Raw genomic sequence first — 21,702 nt, 5'->3', positions numbered from 1 at the left:
TGGTTGTTTCTCCCGAATTGCATATGAAATCTATTTATGATTGATATTTACTTAAAAACAATAATGTGGAACTAACTTTAATACAATAGCATACTTCCATCATGTAATCTATTTCGTAATTAAATGAAAAAGCTCCTACAGATTAACGAATGACCTTAAAAATCCTCCACGGAATGTATAGATTTGTTTGCAACAAAATTTTTAATTTTATAGATGGAGGAAGCTTCTGTGGGTCAATTCTTTCCTATTAATATTCTGCCTTGTATTCATTATGAGTCAAAATAATGTCAATATTTTCATCAAATAATTACTGTCAACCCAATTTGTAGCTTGACGATTTATTGCATTAATATTCTATAATTTGATGCAATTTATTTGTATGGGTATGAAATATGGAACATCTTATCAACAATGGACGAACTAAAGAGGAGAGAATCTTGGAAAGATATTATGTACTATGTTTCACGTACATGAAGATGCGGCTACCCATGTCTTAAGCGTGAACTATTTGCCTTTGAGAAAAACTATTTATTTATACCTATAAAATCGTTTATTGTTGGCCGGTAAATGTGTCTTTATTAGATACTGAAAGATATATTTGTGGTAAGGCATGAATCGTCACAATAACCGTTAATATAGTTTATATTTTTATAACTACACGATAAGATGGAAGGTCGATTGGTAGTGAACTAAATTATAATAATTGTGCCTTGAACGTAATGTTCGTGCTGCTTTCAAAATTTCTGAACTATTTTTCACGTATCCAAAAATAATAATTGAAAGGAAGTTTTGTTACTACGCGCTGCTCTATCGGTCTCTACTCAATTCCGTCGTTAAATTTTACTAAAAGATCATTTTGGAATTCTGATTTACAGCAATTATATACAGAATTTTAGTTTTTTATTCAGATAGCACTTAACTAGTTTTTGTTTGTTTCTCAGCAAGTGCCATTCGTCAGATATTTTCGCTAGCTTCTGGACCTAAATTTTCCCGTATCCTCCACTTATTTTCTTCCTTTCATTCATTGCTTTAATCTAACTCGATTGATAGAACTTATCGGTACTGCAGTATGGCATCATATTTTGTACTTAAATACTTTCGCGTAGGTAGTTATTATGCATCAAAAGGAGATTGACGTTGCTCTGTCGACTCCTTTTTGTAGATTTTTTTTGCAGCGATTTTCCCCAACATAGCGTACTGTTCCTACGCTCGGCAGTTGCGTAACCTATAATGTAAGGCTTGGCTTCTTACTTACAATTAAACGTTGCAAGGCCAGGGTTAAATTCCTGTCATTTATATACAATCTAATATACCGATGATGGTAAAAATGTACTTATTTTGAAGCAGGAAAGAGGTTTAGAAAGTTACAAGGCTTGGTTTCATTTCGTTCTATTCTATGCACACGGAACTTGACGAGCCGTGAGACGATTATGTTGCAAGTGAAATGCTGCCGTTTGTGAACACGATTTTAAATTACCATATGGTTACCAGCGTAGTAACAAACGTGACCGCCACTTCCCAATTCTGGAGCAACTACTCAAGTGCAAAATATTCTTCCTTTTTGTCTTTCCCATCATAAAAAAATTCAGCAGAAATAAATTATTTAAAATGACAGAGCCGGACAAGATTTAATCCTTTGCCCAGCTCACCAGTCATTTACTTGAATAGATGGACAAAATTAGAAAATATTTTATGAAAGATTTGACTGCTAGTTGAACACGTCAACTTTTACTCTTCGGAACACAATACCCAAACAATTGAAAGAAATTTTGACGAGGTTCGTGGGCGGATCAAAACACGAGATCCCTTCATGGCATTTTCAGCCTTCCGCTCGATGCTAGTTGAACTTAGGTGTGCCTGTGCCATGCATGAAAGTGAAGTTGTAGTCTTGTTTTTTGGATACCACAAACACAATGAAGCACATTATTTAAGCTAATTGTATTTATGTCCAACATGTGGATATGATACTAGAAATTTCGCGATATATTGGATCGAAATAAAATTGCCGAGAATAAAAATTCAAGGTGTTGTCTGTCTAGATCTGTAAAAAGATGCACGTTGATTGTTCCACATCAAGTTTAAAATTGAAGCGAAAACTTAATTTAAAGGTAAAATCCTATGGAGACAATAATAGATCTTATGAGATTCTATAGTTCAGCCCGGCTTCGTCTTCTTACTGATGGGCTATTATAAGTTATGAGGTTCTGAATAAATCGCCCATGACTAGGAAACCACACAATCGACCGTATTTCCTACATCAAACTTCACCGACTCGTGTGAAATTCGACCGACATTTTGACCAGAGTGGGTTGCACAAAGAAAGCGAGTTTATTCGAATTGAAGTTCGAAATGAAAGAGAGATAGTAAACTAAAATGCAGGACAGGAGGGTTGCTAGTTTCCTCCAGCTCTGATCGCACCACAGAGTGCACTCGCTACTATCATTTGCTATGACTACGTTACGGCGGTATGAAGGATAAAATTCTGTGCTTAGATCAGTGATTCGTAGTTCGTGTGACATTGATGGATCAATTTTCGCATTGAGATATTCATGTAATTGGAATACATTTTTTACTGTTGTCTCATTGTTTTTCGATCATTTATACCGTCATTGAAATTAAGTAAGCGATACATAGAGTGTTCTCGTTTCCGATAGCAATCTAATTACTGAAAACTTCCTCGTTACCCTTAGTCTGAAAATTCACCAGGTGGCGAGGAAAGAGCTTCCCGTCCACACTTCTATAAAACATGAGCTGCGTCATTTTGGTCGCATTGTCAAATTATTCACGTGAGTTAACCCGCTTGAGTCCGCACCACTGATCTAAGCATAGAATTACTGCACGCTGAAACGGCGGCGTCTTGAAGGTTCCATATTATCTCTCGTCCCATCACTGCGCATTTCGGTCCAACTCGCAAGGGCGGAGGAATTCTTGGCCGCGCTCGTGGATCCATTTGTTGGATACTGAAAAAAGAATTGGACTTGTTACTGGACGACAAGTACTACGGCGTAGTGGAAAAACGTGATGGTTGTTAGACAACTATTACTGAAATAAGAATCATACCAGCCACCGACGCAGTTGGAAAAAGAAAAGAATATTATCGTTGCTGCGAATATTACAGCTAACAAGTAAAACGACGAATAAAATTATTCAATACCCAGGGCCGTAACGAAGGCTTAGTACCGTAAGAAAAAAGAAATAAAATAAAAATGAATGAAATGAAATAGAAATTGCTGTTGGAGTTCACAAACCTTATTGCGGACAGAAATTTCGATAGTAACCCGTAAGTATTGAAAGGGAGAGGAACATTATGTATTACGATGTTATATCCTTCTATGTTCACTTGCTGTTTGTCTACTTCGTCAAAACAAATAGAGGGAATTTGAGGAGAACAGAAATTATGGGAATTAATAAACAAGCTAAATGAATGGAATCACATGGCAAGTTGGATATTACGAAAAGAAACGGCTTTAAAAAGCGGTAAGAGGCACTGATTTCTGACGTCTTACTGGGTTGCAAATTAGGCTCAGTTCATAAGCGGGGTAAGTATGATAAAATGAAAAAGAAAACGCGTCTGGAATATTTTCAAACATAATCATAGTCAGTGCAGATATTAGAGTAATTAAAACTGAAAGAATTTCAAATGGTGAACTAACAAAGAATTTCATAGTAAAATCTTTACAATTTATGCACATTCATTCTGAAAATTTGACTTGAAAGAAAATGTTGGATAAAAATCGTAGGTACAAAATATTGTTTCGGGAACATGTCAATGGATTCACTCTTAAAAAAAAATCACAGTTCAAGTCTAGACACAAACCTACTAAACGAAACACAATATAACGATTTTTGATTAAATATTCATATATTCAATATTATGACCCACTTTCCTACTTAAATATCCATTCAATTTCAACTTACCTGTGCGCCATTTTAAATAAGAAAAAAGGAGTAAGCTCTAAATGACAAGAGACAAGATCAAGAACATAATTCCAAACCATAAAACCATTCATGCAAACAAGGACAACTAGGCAACGCATTTTGCCTAGTTAAGCTTCATGCATCTCCTCATGCTGGCATCACCGAGTGATACTCACGTGTCTGTTCACCAGAGGGGAAATTACAGCAAGTTTCGATAACCATTTATGAACACAAAAGTCATTTATTTTGAGCATCGTAATAGAGAGCGAGACAGAGCATTCAAAATTCTTATTGTATATCAGAGAAAATAGTTCACCGTGCAACCGTATCTTCAATCCGATGAGCTGGAGAAAGTACTGGCAATGTTCAACGTCATTAAACATTGACCGTTTGGAATAGGCCACAAAAAATGTGTGTCTTGCTCTGATGCATTCAGGTAACATTTGTGATCGCGAAGCTCAATCCCGTGTGGACGAATGGTGCTTAAATGGAACGATTAGACGTACGTAAAAGAGCCACGTTGCAAGACGATTGCCGAACGGACCAACGTAGCCATCTGGACCGATCTCGTCAGCCTGCAACAAGACCTCGCAATTCATTAAACATTGACCGTTTGGAATAGGCCACAAAAAATGTGCGTCTTGCTCTGATGCATTCAGGTAACATTTGTGATCGCGAAGTCCCGTGCGGACGAATGGTGCTTAAATGGAACGATCAAACGTACGTAAAAGAGCCACGTTGCAAGACGATTGCCGAACGGACCAACGTAGCCATCTGGACCGATCTCGTCAGCCTGCAACAAGACCTCGCAATTATCGCACGTGACCAATTATCACTCGTAATTATCGCACGTGACCAATTAAAACTCACAATTTGCGCTCGTGATCAATCAACACTCGCAATGATCACTCACGCGTGGTCCTCAATGTGGTCTGTCACTCACTTCGTCGTCGTGTAAACTCATTTTCAAAGAGCAAGCTGATGGGACAAGTCCAAGACAAATTACACAACACGCAAACTAAGAGCAAAAGAAAGGACGACCAAGATACGTGAATAACGGAAGAATAATGTTAGAAGCTTGCGTAATAGAGCAATGTAGGGAATTAAGGTGACTGACAAAAATACGATCTACAGTCTACATGGAAGCATTAATTAGGTTTAAGGAATTGATTTTAGTCGAACGGAAACGTGATAAAATAAATAGAATGTTAAATAGCAGATTAGTTAAAACATCTCTTGTACAAACAAGATTAGTAGCCGAAAAACGGATCAGAGTAACATCTGCATTACGAACACAACAAACATGCTCATTAGCAATTAGGGCCTTGGGAATGCAAACTTATCTTAATCAGTTCGAATAAACGAGGTTAGTAACGATGCGCAGCATGAGACAGGCAGCGAGACCTTTGTACGAGTCCGAAAAAAGTGACTTACGTAGAATAAAAATGTGGCGATGCGATTGCCTGTTCCAAGGCTCTTAAATGCGTCCTTCTCCTCGCGCTGAAAACATTGGGAACAAGGCGGCGGTGCATGATTAATTTTAATTCAATAATACTTGCATGAGAATTAGCAACGTGTACATGAAATTATACATGTGAAGTTATCCATAGCAGTAAAATTTTTGTTTACCTTCGGAGTGAGACTTTTTTTTATCTTAAAAATTCACTTAAGAAAAGTATGTAAGAACGTTCTATTAAACTTTAAAAACGAGGAATCACCATGAGGAAAATTCAGATAAATAACAAAGATTGATAATAATGGGATAATAAAGAAGGCTCACCCTGGCATAGTCGAAATGCGGCTCATAGTGACCACCCACGCCGTAGTTGGCGACCTGCAGCTCCTCGGCCGTCGACATCTCGAGACCTGACCGTAGTGAATATTTACTCATAGGCGAAATTAATGGAACCTGCGAGCTGCCATGCCTTTCATTCAGTTGCTGAAACGGCCAGAAAAACATTAAGATACCGTACTAACCAGACAAAAAGAAATTTCATTTTTAAAAAGAAAATATAAATGTTGAAGTAGTTCCCCAAATGCCAGCAATAATGCACAAGGACAAGGCATTTCCTGATTCTGGGACAGTCTCATGAAGCAAGTTAGTTGCTACTCGTAATATTTGGTGGCCATCATGCAACAGTATGAATGTCGCATACTACCAATATACTATGATAGATCACAGCAAATTAAGTTACCCGTGCTAGTGTCAATGATAATAATTATGACAATCTTACTTTGAATGAAATATTTCGTGATGCTTGAACAAATCTCAAGAACAAAGGCAAGTAGTTACCCGCGATACCACCATTCATGCTTTGAATTCAATACAGTATTTCGTAATGTTTGAACAGATCTAAAGAACCCAGGCAAGTAGTTGCCCGCGATCCTAACAATCATACTCCAAATGACATATTTCCTAATACTTGAACAAATCTCAAGAACACGGGCAAGTAGTTACCGGCGGTACCAGCAATCACACTTTAAATGACATATTTCCTAATGCTTGAACAAATCTCAAGAACGCAGGTAAGTAGTTACCTGTAATGCTCGCAATTCTCCTGTTCACACGCGCGACGGTATTATCATCCTCCTCCTTGAGCCAGGCGCTCTTGCTGATGCGGTAGCTTGCCGTCTCCAGAGCCCCTGTCTTGTAGTTCTGCACGGTGGCGCGCTTAAACTGCAAGAAATTAGACGAATTATAGAAATTTCAGCCGTTGGAGGAGAAAATTTTCGGCAGCTAAGAGTCAAAAAGAGAAAGTTGAGATGAGATATTTTCTCCAGGACAAAACTAAGTGGCCAAAATAAATGACTTCTTCTGACGATGTTGAAGTTTGGGTGAAGGCTTTGAAAGCACTAAAAACTTCACGAGTTAGATTAATTTTTGGTAGCGCAGCACCTTCAGTAAACTTGATTAAAAATGGTTGTTTTGGGCCTTATCAAGAATAGATCGAAATGTGTTAATCGTGAAGTTGGTTATAAAAACAAATGTCTCAACAATCAGGATCGTTCAACCGAAGTAATAGATATTATTGTTTTGCCAATGAGAACGTTGAGAAATGTTTTTTTTATTGGACCAACTAATTTGAGTGAATAATATAGTATACAATCCTTGTGTTGAGACGATTTTTCAATCCAAGTTCAGTAAAGAAGTAAGCTATTTATACTATTGTTTGCACATTGTTTACCCTTGGCAGAGCGAGTCGTTTTATGGTCTCTATTTCGCGCTCGGAGAGCACGTCGTGGTAGAGGGTGATGGTAGGATGCACATGCGCGACCTCAGCTCGGACCGGCGCAATGCGGAGGAAGGGGGCGGGGCCGGTCTGCAATAAATCAAGTTAGTCCTGCGCCCAAATTTGATAGACATTAGAGATAGTTTTAGGTTGTAATAAAAATCTCTCAACACTGTTTTTTTTTTTTCGTATGTAACACATGCTTGAAGACGCTGTATTTTCTGCACCTGCTATAAGAAGATGAAAATGAAAAGAACAAGGATATTAATGTTGACTTGAGAGAAATTAGGAGGTTTATACAAATTTCTACATTAACGACACGTTAACTAGAGACACGATCGCAAGTTATGTTAAGTAAAGATTCACCAAGTAATATTGTGTTATGGAGTCAGATAGCTTAAAGAGAATGAGAGGTTACGTGACAAGATAGGCCTATGGAACAAAATAAAATCTAGTATTGTTAAGGAAGATGCATGGCAAGATGGAAGTTGCATGGTGGACATGACAGCGGAGCATCATTCAAAACGGAGTGTTATTAGATTTTGTGATTAATGTGTGAATGAAAAAATTGCATCAGAATGTAGTCTATAAGCTACATTCCGATGTAGCTTAGATTCTTATAGTGTAGTCTATAAGAAGATAAATAATACTAAATTGAGAGTTGGAGACCTGATAGTGACACGTGAGGCTCGCGACGGCCTGAGGAGATGAGTGTACTTCACCGCGGCAGAGTCGTTCATAAGCGTCCCTCTCACGCTGCCAGCTACTGCCCAGCGACTCTATGTCGTCCGTCTCCTCTTGCACTGTGTAGCCCTGTAATCGTCAAATTCGCATTGAAATATGAATACATAGAAAGCTGCAATATATATATATATATTTGCTATCTATTCATTGATGAACGATATGCTGATGAGGCAAAAAATGAAGCGCATCAACAACATAATTTTCTCCACATTGTCAATAAACATCATGCCCAATTGCACAGCCCGTAGTAGAAAATATTCAGATGCTCTAAATATATGACGATAATTAAATTTTTGGTGAGTAAATGAACATAAATACTATCTTTCATTATTTACATGGTAATCATCGAGTGTAAAACTCCAGCGTGATGGAGTTTGATATAGATTGGTGTAAGTTTTATCTATGATTTGAAGGATATCAAAAAGAAGAGTATACACACATAGGTACCAATTCCTTCCTTCCTATTTTTTTTGCACCACCCACATGAACAATAATATCAAAATAACAAACACACCTTCTGAACAGCTTCATCTTGAAGCAGGCGTCCATCTTCACCTCTACGCCCATCGCCTGCTTTTTTAAGCGCTTCTTCATAATAAGCCTTGTTGCCGAGCGCCCTCTGGTGATCTGGTCGCAGTTCTATGAGCTCATCAGTGAGCTTGAGAGCATATTTGATGTGCCCCTGCATGTAGTTAGAGAAGGCAAGGTACTCCAGAATGTCAGCCTTAGTGATAGTTCGTGCAGGCAGAGACCGAGAGCTGGTATCTTTCTCTTCTTCCAGGCGGCCAAGAGCTTCGTTCATCCACAGGACTGTGTGGTAGTGGTCGCCTGAGTTGTAGCTCTGTCGGCCGAGCTCGAAGCAGTCACTTGCTGAAGACGTATCGACACAATAATAAATGAACATGTTCATTGGTTTATGAAATGTCCAAAATTATAAAAAATAATTGTTGCTCAACACTAAAACTGAGAACTATGCACTAAAGATGGTACTAAAAGAATCATAGATAAAACAGTTCAGAAGGTTTCTTTAAACGGATATATATGTACACATGGCTAAAACCAATAGGCACTTTTTGTTTTATGAGTAGGCTTCAAATCATCTTATAACAGAAGGAAGTATACGTTCAATTAAAAATTTGAAGCGGTAAATAAATAATAATGAATTTATTTTCTATAAGAAATAAATTCATTACCACGCTACACAACTGCTCATAAGCCAGGCTAAAATCATCTAGATTTATTACAGTAAACTGTGCTACGAGTTTATGAGTTTATAGACCATGACGGTGAAGATTAATTAACCTAAAATGAAATAGCAAATGGAGTACCAGATAGTTGTTTGTGGGCAGGAGGCATGTCATTGATGTATCCCTCAGCCATACGAGATGTGTCGAGCTGGTACGTGTCCTGTAAGCGCATTAAAGCCGTGGCAACTCCACTCAAGTCTTCCTCATCAGGCCACTTCAGAACTCCTTCCCCTCGGCTGGTGAAATTTGCCAGCACAGCTGCAAATATTGCCAAAAATTTAGTAAATAGGTTTTAGTGAGGCAATTGAAAATTCAAAGTACAGTAATTTAGAAACACATTTTAATTGCTTAGGACAAAACATTGTTAAATCTGAAGAAAAACATTGTTGAAAAAGTGAGGAAAATGACATGAAATTTATCACTTCAACAGTGAATCTCTTATGCATCAGATCATCTGATTCTTCATAAAGCAGCCAGCACCTTCGTGCTGGTATGTTTATGGAATTGTAAGGAACTAATGAAGAAATCAAGCAGTGCCAAAATAAAAACCTTTCCTATGGATCTCCCTACACAATACCGTTATTTAAGCTAATAGTGAAATTTTTTATACTGGCATTGGTACAGGCATAAAATTTTTACCCTTATACATTCAAGTTAGGGTAGTATGAATTAATTACATTGAAAGCCATGTGTTACTAATGAACTTCATACAAGAAATTGGGAAAAGTGAAATCAATTGCTTGCCTTGCCCCACAGGGTCTGAAGTTAGCGTTGTCTGCCATTCAGCCCAGTCAAGAGTAAGTCTCTTAACCAATAAGAAGGCATTGATTGGATGACCCAGGAACTGGTCAGGAGACTGTGATGCTAAGCGGTGTAGGGCCTCCATCTCAGCAACATCTCTGTAATATGAACCATGGATTAGGACAACATAATGCAAGAAAAACTAGGCTTATATATTATATTTAAAAAACCATCTAATGACTACAAAAGTTAGAAGCAGTAAATCAGCTTTTTCACTCATAGTATTTATCTCTAATTTCCACTAGTTTCCAGTTATATTCTTTAGACCACAAAATAAACAAAAACTAATTTAGATTGTATTCATAAAATCACCTACAAGGCTACATAGTGAAGTGTGAGCAATGTTGTTCATATTTACAGCCATGGAAATAGTCACTTCAGCCTTCAGCACCAAAAAAGTTTAGGAAAGGTAGGACTTAGGAGCAAACTGCAAAGCCTGGGGCTGATTTCTATTCATTGTATTGCTAATCTTAGTTCTTCTCTTTACCCACTTGCGTAATTTTACTAATTTGGCTTCTTGTGTAGTGATGTAATCCTCCATGGTACGGATTATTTCACTCTCCGTGTCCAATAAGGTGTGCATGTCAGTCATGCTGGTGAAGACATCTGCCATCACATGTTTCTGAACATTAAAGTTCACAAGAAGGATCAGCATCACCACTGCTTCAAGTGACTTCCCCATTGTTACTAGGGAAGGTCTATGGCACTGACAGAACCTGCAAAATAAAATAATGTAGTTAGTAAGAACTTAAGAAGCATACCTATCCTATAGCAATGATATTTATACTCGTTAGAAAAATCATCTTCATTTCTCTCATATCAATTTGCGTCAAAAAACATGGAAAATACACCGAAAGTCTAACTTCTGACGGCTAGCATTTATTCTTGTCGCTCATTCTTATAAGAGCACTGAAAACTGTTCCATTTAGCCCCTAGACAGTAGAGGGTTGACGGCTACCGGTAGCATTGTTTTATGGACAAAATCACCGTTGAGCGTCGATCGGAATATCCGCAAAAACGGAATATTTACACAAGCATTAGGCAACGTGGGAAGCAGATTTTCCTTAATATATTCAACTGCCTAATAGAATTTTTGATGGACGGCATATAGTTTGTTTTAAACCAATGCAGTCAGATTTAATTATTATCCAAGAGGAATAAAAAATATTTCCCAGAACTTAATAGAAGTCAGCGTTGAAGAAATAGGCCCATGGCTTGTTGCCGAACAACATGATCAGCATTAAAACAACACGACCATAATGATCAGCATTAAAACAACATTGAACAATTGTAACAATTCAGCAACTAAACAAATAACGGATACGACAACTCATATGTGGTTAGGGAACTGAGACTAACCTCGTTTCATCATCAACATTCCAGACAAAGACGCCGTCTTGTATCAATGAACTAAAGATAATTTCAATAGCCAATAAACATTTCAGCGGCTGGATATCAGCCTTGTAACTCAGGATGTCAGCCTTGAGAATAGGGAACGTCTTCAATGAGAAGAAAACATTTGATCCATGTAAGCACAAGTGTTTCTTTAGTGAAGAAAAATTTATTCTATCTAAGAACAAGTGTTCAATGCCCAAACACCTCCCATACCTCGAATAAATTTATTTCGAAAATTTAGGAATTGCGTGTGCAGTCCGCGCTTAGAATAATAAAGGGTCTCTACATTGATTTTTTTCTAATTCATTACGATTAATGGTTATTCACCACTTATTAACAAGTTGATTATTCATTCATTTTCAACGGCACGACGCAAAATCATAATAATCATTTTAAAGAATATTTAATACTTTGAAATCATAAATTAATTCGAAGAAAATCTACAACAAACTGAATTCTTTAAAAAAATTTCTACTCATAACACAGAAAAAAATTCCCCGACTGAAAAAGCAGGTGGTCATGCAGCGACGCAGAATTAGCGCCTCCTGTACAACGGAAATGATTAAGTGTACTGATCTTCTTTTTCTACGCAATACGAAATTAATACGCAAGACGAAATTTGCACGCGAGACGAAACTAATGTACGAGCATGTGAGACGAAACTGGTACGAAATAGGATACCGTACTAATACCTACGCGAGATAGAGTTTACATTGAGAAGGTATTAAAGAATACTTGTCCATACAGTCCAAGAAACCAGCAGGTACACGAGAGAAAACAGCAGCAGGACACAGTGAGGAGTGAAAGTTTACAGGCAGGCGCATAACCTAACTCTCTGACCACAGCCACCTTCCTTTCCTTCTCATGACCTCTTTAGACCGTGTTCGTCGAGCGCCAAGATGGACGTTTTTCGCAACGGAAACTGTATTGTATTTTACTGATAAAATTCATGATAATTCAATGCCTTTGCAATTCAAAACATTGAAATTGTGTTGAATTATCCATATAACTTCAAACTTTTACTTCGAGAACAACGAATACAAAATAACTGACATCAATGACATGATTGGTTGTAATACTTACACAACCCGCAAAATGCGACCAGTTATACTAAGATACTCGTTAATTACGTCAGTATAATTAGACAACAGTATGTTTTTTTCTGAATTCGTACGCGAGCTACTGCGGCTGTCACCAGCATTTGAGCGACTGTGTTGATACGACTTGAAATGCCAACTCTGACGCGATGAAATGACGCCACCATTAAATCCTTCATTTCAGGTTTTTCGAAGTTTAATTGCTTTAGTCCGGCTGCTCGACTAGTTTCAAGCGCCACGCAGGCCACACGAGAATAGGGAAAACATTCATAATGCCGGACACAATATCATTCAGACACCTTCATGTGTATTCGATTTTAAGATAAAAAGATAATGGAACGCAAAATTGGCTTGCTCTTTGTTGAGTAAAACACGAAATTAAAGTCATTATATCTAATATCAATTCATCTGATTCCGGAAGAAAACGCCCACAAATAATTTTACCGTCCAGTCATTTGGGCGGTAAAATGATTAATTTTGCGTTGGACGGCAAAGAAAAAAATGTAACTAAACACACGGCTGGTTGTCTTGTCTTCACGAACATTAATACTAGTTTAACGCTGGTGACGCTGCACGCACTTTCAATTCAAACGACAGTGGTAAAATTTATACTAAAGGCAAGCATTGAATTTCGATTGAATTCTGCTGATCCAGAGTCAAATTACCAGTGTCCAGCGGGACACAAGAACACAACAATAGAGGAAGGTTTTTTCCGTTGGCGCCCTTGACTGCAGTAGACTCGTCCGCCCACGATAAACACGCTATGTAGGACGGCAAACTCTTCTAAAAAACCCAAAGACGAGCCACTGAATTGGTGAGGCTAGCATGCGGTCCAGCAGCTGTAAGCTCATGCAGCAACTTGCGGCCAAATCCTAATTTGGATTTAGAGTAATAAATGCAGGCAGCACATGGAGTATTTTGCTAACTATGTGGTTTTCATTTGTCATCATAAATCAAAAATCGAACTGTTCTTCATGCTAGTGGTGCGTTTAAATTGGGAGGAATTGCAACACACGCTACACACTAGAAGAAAGACGCATTAAATACCAGGCACCGAAGGAAGTATGGAAAAGGTTGGTGGACCTCTACAAAGTCAGGAAGTAAAAAATAACAGAGCAAAGAAAATGTTTAGAACTTGGTAGATCGAGATCGTATTAAGTGCACAAAATCGCAGAATGCACGAAACAAGAGAAATTTAAACTAGAGTAAACACACAAGTAGAGGTACGAAACCGCGTTTGATTATAATATATTAATGGCTTGGTGAAAAAAAATCTCGACTGAAGAACGGATATATGGATGAACAATCTTGAATGCAAGCGTAATGATGAACAGTTTAGCCTCATGATAATATAAATACGCTTCTAGGTGAGCTTCACAGTAATTGAGATTAATGACTATACATACACTTCTTTGGAATAAATAGTCTGCATGTCAATAGTTAAGCTTCATGCCAATTGTTTTATCCATCTCATGAACGACAGGCTTGCTGCACTGCGCGGATGTTCGTATAGTTTCGTCTGCCACAATCTCTCCAGAACTGCCGATTCACGCGGCGGTTTAAGAATGCTTGGGCCGGCGACTGTGGTGTTGGGTGGCGGCCTTTCACTCGACTGCGTGATGAGAACGTTGGTTTGACGTTGCTAATAGTCCGTATTGTTGAAAATATCACGAAGCAACCTCAAAGCATGGCTGAAGTTATAACGAAAATGTCTAGGCCCGATTTTCACACAGTTCGCTAGTTGAACAAGAATTCATCCCTCCCAACTCCCTGTTTTATGCAAGAGTTTAAATAACTTGCCTGAATTTATCACACTGAAATTAGGACAGGATTGTGTAACTAATTATTCAACAGACGTGTGAATTCGAAAATTTGTTCGACACGAAGAACTGATAGCTAGACTTTCAATTTTGGACTATGGGATCTCACCGAGCACTTCATCATACCACGAACAATTCATGAGCATGTCTCTAGAAGATGAATTTACTGAGGTTTCTTCTGTATAGTAAATTTTCGGCTGGTGTATTAACCAAAAAATCCAAACCTTTTTTGACGATGATAATATATGAGCAAATACTAACGTGTGATTCGTGACAGCCCGGTACAGCGTGCGCACAAATGATGATGACATGCTGTCGTCATTTGTACATCTTCAGCTCGCAACGCTTTCCGTACGCGTACAGTCACGCTCATCTCTAAACGATCGAGGACACACGATTGAGCGCATACTTCGCCAGGCGTGTAAGTGGTGAGCGGGTGAATGTGAAAATAACTGAGTACTCACTGCAGTGAGTGACAGAGAGCGCATTTTCTCGTCGACGAAAACGTGAAGTCACGGACAGACAGACAAACGGACGGACAGACGGACGGACAGACGGACGGACAGACAGACGGACATGGCGAGCATAATAGTGCGTTTTTCCATAAATGAGAAATGCGCTATAAAAAGATCAGCGTACGGAACGGTTCAGAAGACCATGTCAGATTAATGAGCGTGTTTTATTAAGCATAAATAACATGAGAAGCGTCGCTATAAGAAGTGATCATCCGAGCGATTTTTCGTGTTCAGTGGACAAATCGCTGTGATGGTCGACCGAATCACACAGTCTGATGGATATTGAGGCTGGATTCACGGTTAAAGATGGCCATTCTGAGGTTTTTAAGTCTAAGGTTTTATACCGACACTATATCCTACATTCGATGCCAGGATGATGAACTAGCCAACCCATGATGTGAAAAAAGTTTCTGGAAATATAAAATCATAATAAAGGTAGTTGCGTAAATAATAGATGAATGATTACCGGTTGAAGCAGTCTTTCAAACTTTTTTCTACCGTGACAGCAAAATCAATATATATATGCGTATTGTTTTAGGATTATATAGGTACTAAGAAAAATAACCATTCCTAGCAGCAAAAATGTGTTAATAGGGCGGCTCATTATAATACCGCGACCGCGAATACACTAAATAGTGCAATGACGATATCGTGACGACAGGTGGTGCCGAAAGAAGGGCAATTAACGAACAATATTGGAGAGAAGCACATACGGTGCGCAGTCAGTGGAGCAGAAAAATAATGGTCGAAAGTGGAGCCTAAATGAGACACCGCTCGTTAGAGATATAGAAAATAACCAACCGCAAGCGCTTTTGCAGATGTATTCACACTTTATAAAATATAAAATTGTTTGCGAAATTCCCTGATATATTCCAGCAATGTATTTAGAAATGTTAGGATGTTGTTAGAAGACATTTTAACTAAGGGAAAATTATGCGCGAAATTCGCCTCTATTTTCAGCAATGCATTTATAAAAGTTAGGATGTCATTACAACAGCGGTACAACAATCATTCTAGAAGCAACCCAACAATTTATACTAGGACGACACGAAAAAAATTCGTGACCAATTACTTGAACAAAATGATTAGGGAATGAAGCCAATGAAGGTCGTTGGTGCAACGTAAAATTTTCAGCTTATTTAAAACAGGATACACGCAAATATTTAGTTCCAAGAAGAAATGCATAATAATTCATCGTTGTATAGCTCATGACACTTCAAGTATACCTAGGCACTTGAAGAGGTACGATTAGGAATTGGGCGTTCGGAACATGCAAGCTAGATGCCAGCATGGCTGCGCATCTGCTTTTTCGCTCAGCGCGTGATCATCTCTGCCGGTCTCACTCCGTTAGCGGAGAGAAGCGGCAGGCAGAGACCTTACGACTTCTCCACAACCATGAAGTATGCTTAGCGAAAGTAATAGTATGTATGCGTTTCCTTGTAAATATCAAGAAAAATACTGACAGTCAAAACCATAAAGAATAAATTAGACTTCACTAACGACTCGTAAATGTGAATATTCATAGGATGGTTCCAAATTGAGAATAATGGAGGACAAGGACTTGGAGAATGTCAACCGTGCATCAACTTTTAGAGGTAGTATACAATAAACTCGTGAAAAGAGGAATTCCTCGCAGGAGGAGATGAACTTAATATAGTGACATTATTTAGCGTAACTCGGGTAGGGAAGTACCCAACATTTGTTAATTATCCGAATATTACTTTTCATAAATAGGCACACTCACCCCAATAGAGTAGCGCCTGTGGAAAAACTAACGTCAATTAGCATCAACATCACGCAACAAATAAACGGCTGAAAGCAGCCAGATTACATACTATGGCTGTATGGTATGCATGATATTATTTAGCGAATACCAGCTGCGATCGGTATTTTCCACGTTTTTTTACAGAAAAAGATGTGAACCGCGGTTTGCGTACGTGAATTCACAAATTATTACCATGATGAGATCGGCAAACCGTGATCATGCATGAACTTGACCACAGTGTGAATTACCCTCAATAGTCAATACATACCTCCTAGTATTTATCTATCCCTCTATCTTCCCTTAATATCTTCTAGATAGTAGGTTTGTTCCGTAAACCATCTTTCGGCACGTAAAAATTTTGGAAAAATGCGAACCCCAAGAAGAGTAAGCAAAGAAAAAAATGGACTAATCATTGCATCTTCTATAGGCACATGAAAATAAATCGTAATTAAAACCGTGCTTAAGGGTTGGGCTTGGCCATAAAACTTCGAGGAACTTATTAGAGAGAGCCTGGCGTCAATACTGCTCAATATAGTGCACTATAGAAATTTATTTTTTAATCGAATCATAAATCTAAATTGGATTACTGAAGAATTCTTTTGAAAATCCCATCTAAATCCACTCCAAATAGACGGAATTTGAAATATTATTTCTATGTCGTTGAAAATATTATTTCTATGTCGGTAGATTAACTATATCTAGCTATATGAAGGCTGTGTGAAGAATCGTATAGTCACTCAGCGGTCAGCGTAGTGAACAGCACCAAATAATGAATTCTCAATCTGAATTCCGTACACATTGAACAATTATAGAACGAACACGCGGGACAAAAACGCTCAAGAATTTTATCCAGGCGATTACATTCTGTAGGCGTGACGTCTATCGTATAATTCAGTTTCAAAAACGTAATGACACAAAAAAATGCGTCGTTCGCCCAATTATTAACTTATCTGAAGGTTGCACGAGAATGAAGTGAAATGAAAATTACGTAATTAATTTCTTGAACGATCGATAAGGTTAACAGTACCACATGAGAGACGAGGGAGCGAACAAGGTTAGAACTCGCATGTTATACATATATAGAAATTAGGCTCGCGCATTAAACGAGATGGCACGCCTCGGAAAACAGGCGCCATGAGATCCTCAGTGCACATATTAAACATTGGACAAGGCCAAAGCTGTGGATTAGAAAAGGGCAAAAAAAAAACACAATTTAAACTCATCCTGTGAAACACCAGAGTCATCACATGAGATTCGTGAGAGGAAAATATAAAACTCAAAAAGAAAAATGTAAGAAAAGACTAAACTATGCGATGATGGAAAGATATCAGTCGCTGGCATCCAAGAAGAAACAAGTGAATAGAAGTACTAACCAATTCGAACAAAATGTTATTTTACCGCAGCATTTGATGCATTCATCCATGACCGCAATGAATAACACATATGTTCAAAATTGCACAAAAATCGGAGTGGTTAGCGTCAGCACCCAGCGAACGCGAGATAACGCACACGAATGGCTCCATGTACAATCATAATAATGATAAGTCATCCCATGGACACGGAACATGGCGTGCACGATTATGATTCTGGTAATAACACGTTTGACACTCATCGTATGAAGTAATTATCAGTTACACTGCATTGCACTCGCACGCACACTTAATAGCGATCTACCTGCAACACGCACTGTCGTGCACGGAGTATATATGATTGTGTGACATGTATAAATTAGTTATCACGCTTGTCTGACATGGCTTAAGTTCTAGGTTATTTTCATTAATTCGGTCACAAACGAAATAATATTAAATAAGTTTCAGAGATAATTTCAATGTCTGGAACATCGCAGCAGTAATGCTAGTCGTGATACAAAAAGAGAAGTGCTCGTCTCAAGTTTAATTTCTCAATTATTTGGTTATTCTATTATAGGCACGGTAGCATTCAGAACCATCATGTGCGAGGGTAACAACTAAGCACCAATGTATAGAACAAAATAGTAACCGGCCTGCGATTTATCCGAGCTGAATTATATCTGTAAAAAATATAACTCAGTACTCACTGCAGTGAGTGACAGAGAGCGCATTTTCTCGTCGACGAAAACTTGAGGTCACGGACAGACAGACAGACGGACATGGCGAGCATAATAGTGCATTTTTTCCATAAATGAGAAAATGCGCTAAAAAGAACATCTCTTCACTAAGTTTCTTAACATTGGTAAAATACGTTTCAGAAGCGCAGAGTTATTTTTTTTATAATAAAAAAGTAGGAGGCAAGCCTTTTTGTACATAAAGGAAGCAATATAATAACTATACAACAGATACGATTAAAGTCGGGTATACAGGTAATAAAAAAAATTGCTACACAGAAAATACAGAGAACAGGATACATGACGGTGGATGTATAATGTATAAACATACTGCCCCAAGGGATTCAAGTCTTTTTGTACAAGACAAACCAGGGCAGAACCACGGATAAGCAGAAAAAAAGGGAAATCGTTCCGCTTAAAGGAGCTTAGATTGAAACGTAATTTTGACAAGACTTTATGCAGCGGCTAATTGTTAAACTCGAATTACATGCGAATTCAACAAAACTACATAGACATAATATCTTGAATAATAGCGAGGGGTGAATACTCGTACTGTGATAAACACGATAATTCCTGACTTTAATTTATTGACACTTTTACTTGAGTTCCTGCTATTCAATGATGTTTGAAACATGCGTATTTAACTTAGTGGTTCTTTCATGCTCAGTATGTGTGAATGCAGTCACAGGAAGGAAGCTTCAAATTTAAGCCAAAGGTTAAGAATACAATTGAATTGTACATATCAGAATACGGCTTTTAATGATGTCTATCAAGCGGCGCAAAACCAATTTGACACTTTTCGAGTAACAGTTAATTGATTAAAAAGCGTAATAATCGAATATAAATTTGTGAATTAAACTTTGGCAAGATCACGTTCAGTGAGCTTAGTTTATTGAGTGCCGGCGCACTTTCTCCAGAACAAAGAATCGTAATCTCCGCTCGTAATCGTAATTTCTATATACATCGACATAATCAATCTCTCAAACATATACAATATTATTACGCGAAACATATATAAGCAGGCATAATGACCGTAGAAAGTAGCTATCGAAGCCAGCTTAGAGTAGACCAGAACTTGAAAATACGCAGGCGGGTATGATAGGAAAAAATATCAGCATCGGAGTGAATGTGACCTGCCAAGTGGATTGTTTAGCGAATTTCTTTGAATCGCTTGAATGCTTTGTTTCGAAAAACCAATTTTGCAAAAATCATCATTGCATTTTAATTTATATGTATTTCAATAGCACCGAGTAGCCGACAGTAGGGACACCACGTGCAGGAGTTGCAGTCGCAATATTATAAAATTATAATAGAACAATTTTGCGAAGTAGAGGAATTGAAGGGATAGTTCGAACAGCCAATTAAAGAATGTTTTTCGCTCATGGTTCGACCTTTCAACTACCGGTATTCAAAGAAGCCACATGCTTATGAATTTTCATAACACTAAATTAGCACTGATGTGTAAGTCAATAAAAAAATTGCGTGACAGGCTACTACACAACAAAATGTTCTAAATTTAGGTGTTTCGACATTACTTATGTCAATTCTAGGCTGTAATCGGAATAGAAGTTTATCCTCGAGAGTCGAGAATATGATGTTAGAGTACCGTAGTAGGTATGTTTGATCGGGAATTCGAGACTCAATACCGTACTGCAACGTACAAATTTTGCACGGAAAGATTTTATCCGATTAAATTATTGATTACGTGTGTAAACAACTATATCGCAAAAATAACGGTATAGAATTCAATCAAACAAAGAATAGTTGGTCTTATTGAATAATATTCTGCGTTGAAGTAGTGTGAGACTAAGAACATGTCATTACAGCGCAACGAAACCCCCTAATCCTGCTCTGATAGTGCCTGATATTCCTCTTCGAATTTCTAAAATGAATCGGACAATAAAGTTAAGAGTTTGAAGCGCACATGCCGGCTTCGGTAGCATGGATACAATTTGGCTCGCATGGTAACTACATTACCAACTTGGGCCACACGTCTGGCGAGCTACAACGACACGCCCTGTAGCTGCAGCGATGCCGTTTGAAGATAAGGACACAAGTCAGTAAGGATGAGTTGGGACACTTACGTGTGATCGACTTCTAGTATTTGCAACAACTGACAGCCGATCAATACGTCGTTAAAAATACCAATCTTAATTTACAAGATTCAAATTTAGTTAATACATTTACAGGCAATACCATTCAGGTTAAATGTGTGAAATCAAAGCAAAGCGAGAGCGTCCTATATATAAGTCGTTTGATTAATTGCAAGTTGCATGACAGCAATGTTCCTGCTATTTATTTACAACTGCGCTGAGGAATATTAAAAGAGCCGGGTTTACAGCCCTAATACAGCAAAAGTAAAATAAACAGTTAATTACACAAACGAAATGAAGCTCCAAAGATGCTCGATTTGCTAAATAAAAATACATCAGAGTTTATTTTATAGCAAACGCCAAGCAGCAGCAAGTGACCACTGAGCAAAGCCAAAGGAAGAGAACGAACGACTTGGCACTTGCTCTTTCATTGGATTGGCAATTGCTCTCCAGATCCACATTGGTTTCGCGATTTGTTAATTCCGAATTGAATATCTTTACACAAGTACCACACATTGATTTCAATGTTTATTTTCCCGCCAACGAAATCTATTGACGTGTCTAGCGCACACTGAGATCATCAGATTGCGTTCCTAGGCGCAGCGGTAATGCGGTATACTTTTTAACAAGGGCATCTCTGTCTCGTCTACCCTACGAAACTGACCTGCGAGAAGGCAGGACAATCACAATGTAATTTCTTTATTCAAGTCCAGTCAGGGGTTCCCAAACTTGTCTTCAGTAATGAAGCGGATGAGATTGCAAATAGCAACCAGCCCGAGTGACTCAATTCGGTAAACAACGGATACAACAGTAGACTCTACAGCAGTGCTGCCCCGCCAGACAAATAACGCGCACATCCAATACCTTCAACAGCTCGAGGTATACTGATGCAAACTTGCTTGAGCTTGAGTTGCTTCTTGCTAGTCTGCTTCTGCTAGGCTGCTAGCAGCCTAGCGCTGGCTGGCTCCTACAGCAAAGCCCGTTTCCTCAAGTG

At 38.3% G+C, this 21,702-nt stretch overlaps 1 protein-coding gene across 1 annotated transcript; it reads right to left on the bottom strand.

Annotated features, from left to right (window-relative positions):
- Positions 1 to 1,919: 1,919 nt before the first annotated feature.
- On the bottom strand, positions 1,920 to 21,578 carry LOC108682213 (prolyl 4-hydroxylase subunit alpha-1). The gene is made up of 12 exons (XM_047884715.1): positions 21,373 to 21,578; positions 10,432 to 10,656; positions 9,884 to 10,038; positions 9,221 to 9,397; positions 8,407 to 8,762; positions 7,818 to 7,961; positions 7,104 to 7,238; positions 6,457 to 6,595; positions 5,699 to 5,784; positions 4,583 to 4,711; positions 4,425 to 4,493; positions 1,920 to 3,036 (listed from the first exon to the last, which is right to left on the bottom strand). Exons 2-12 carry the CDS (start codon positions 10,620 to 10,622, stop codon positions 2,887 to 2,889), a joined length of 1,731 nt encoding a protein of 576 aa, XP_047740671.1. The 5' UTR covers positions 10,623 to 10,656; positions 21,373 to 21,578; the 3' UTR covers positions 1,920 to 2,886.
- Between the last annotated feature and the right edge of the window lie 124 nt (positions 21,579 to 21,702).

This window comes from Hyalella azteca, unplaced genomic scaffold (genome assembly GCF_000764305.2).
Source record: "Hyalella azteca isolate HAZT.00-mixed unplaced genomic scaffold, Hazt_2.0.2 contig16040, whole genome shotgun sequence".
In the NCBI taxonomy this organism is placed as follows: Eukaryota; Metazoa; Arthropoda; class Malacostraca; order Amphipoda; family Hyalellidae; genus Hyalella; species Hyalella azteca.
Note: the sequence above shows the minus strand (reverse complement) of the source record. Positions and strands in the feature narration are given on the sequence as shown.

Coding starts and splice junctions, on each gene's coding strand:
- LOC108682213 (XM_047884715.1), bottom strand. CDS start 10,622: ATGGGGAAGTCACTTGAAGCAGTGGTGATGCTGATCCTTCTTGTGAAC. Junction 6,596..7,103: donor AACGACTCGCTCTGCCAAGG/GTAAACAATGTG, acceptor AATTTCTTGCAG/TTTAAGCGCGCCACCGTGCA. Junction 4,712..5,698: donor CGCATTTCGACTATGCCAGG/GTGAGCCTTCTT, acceptor GTCTTGTTGCAG/GCTGACGAGATCGGTCCAGA.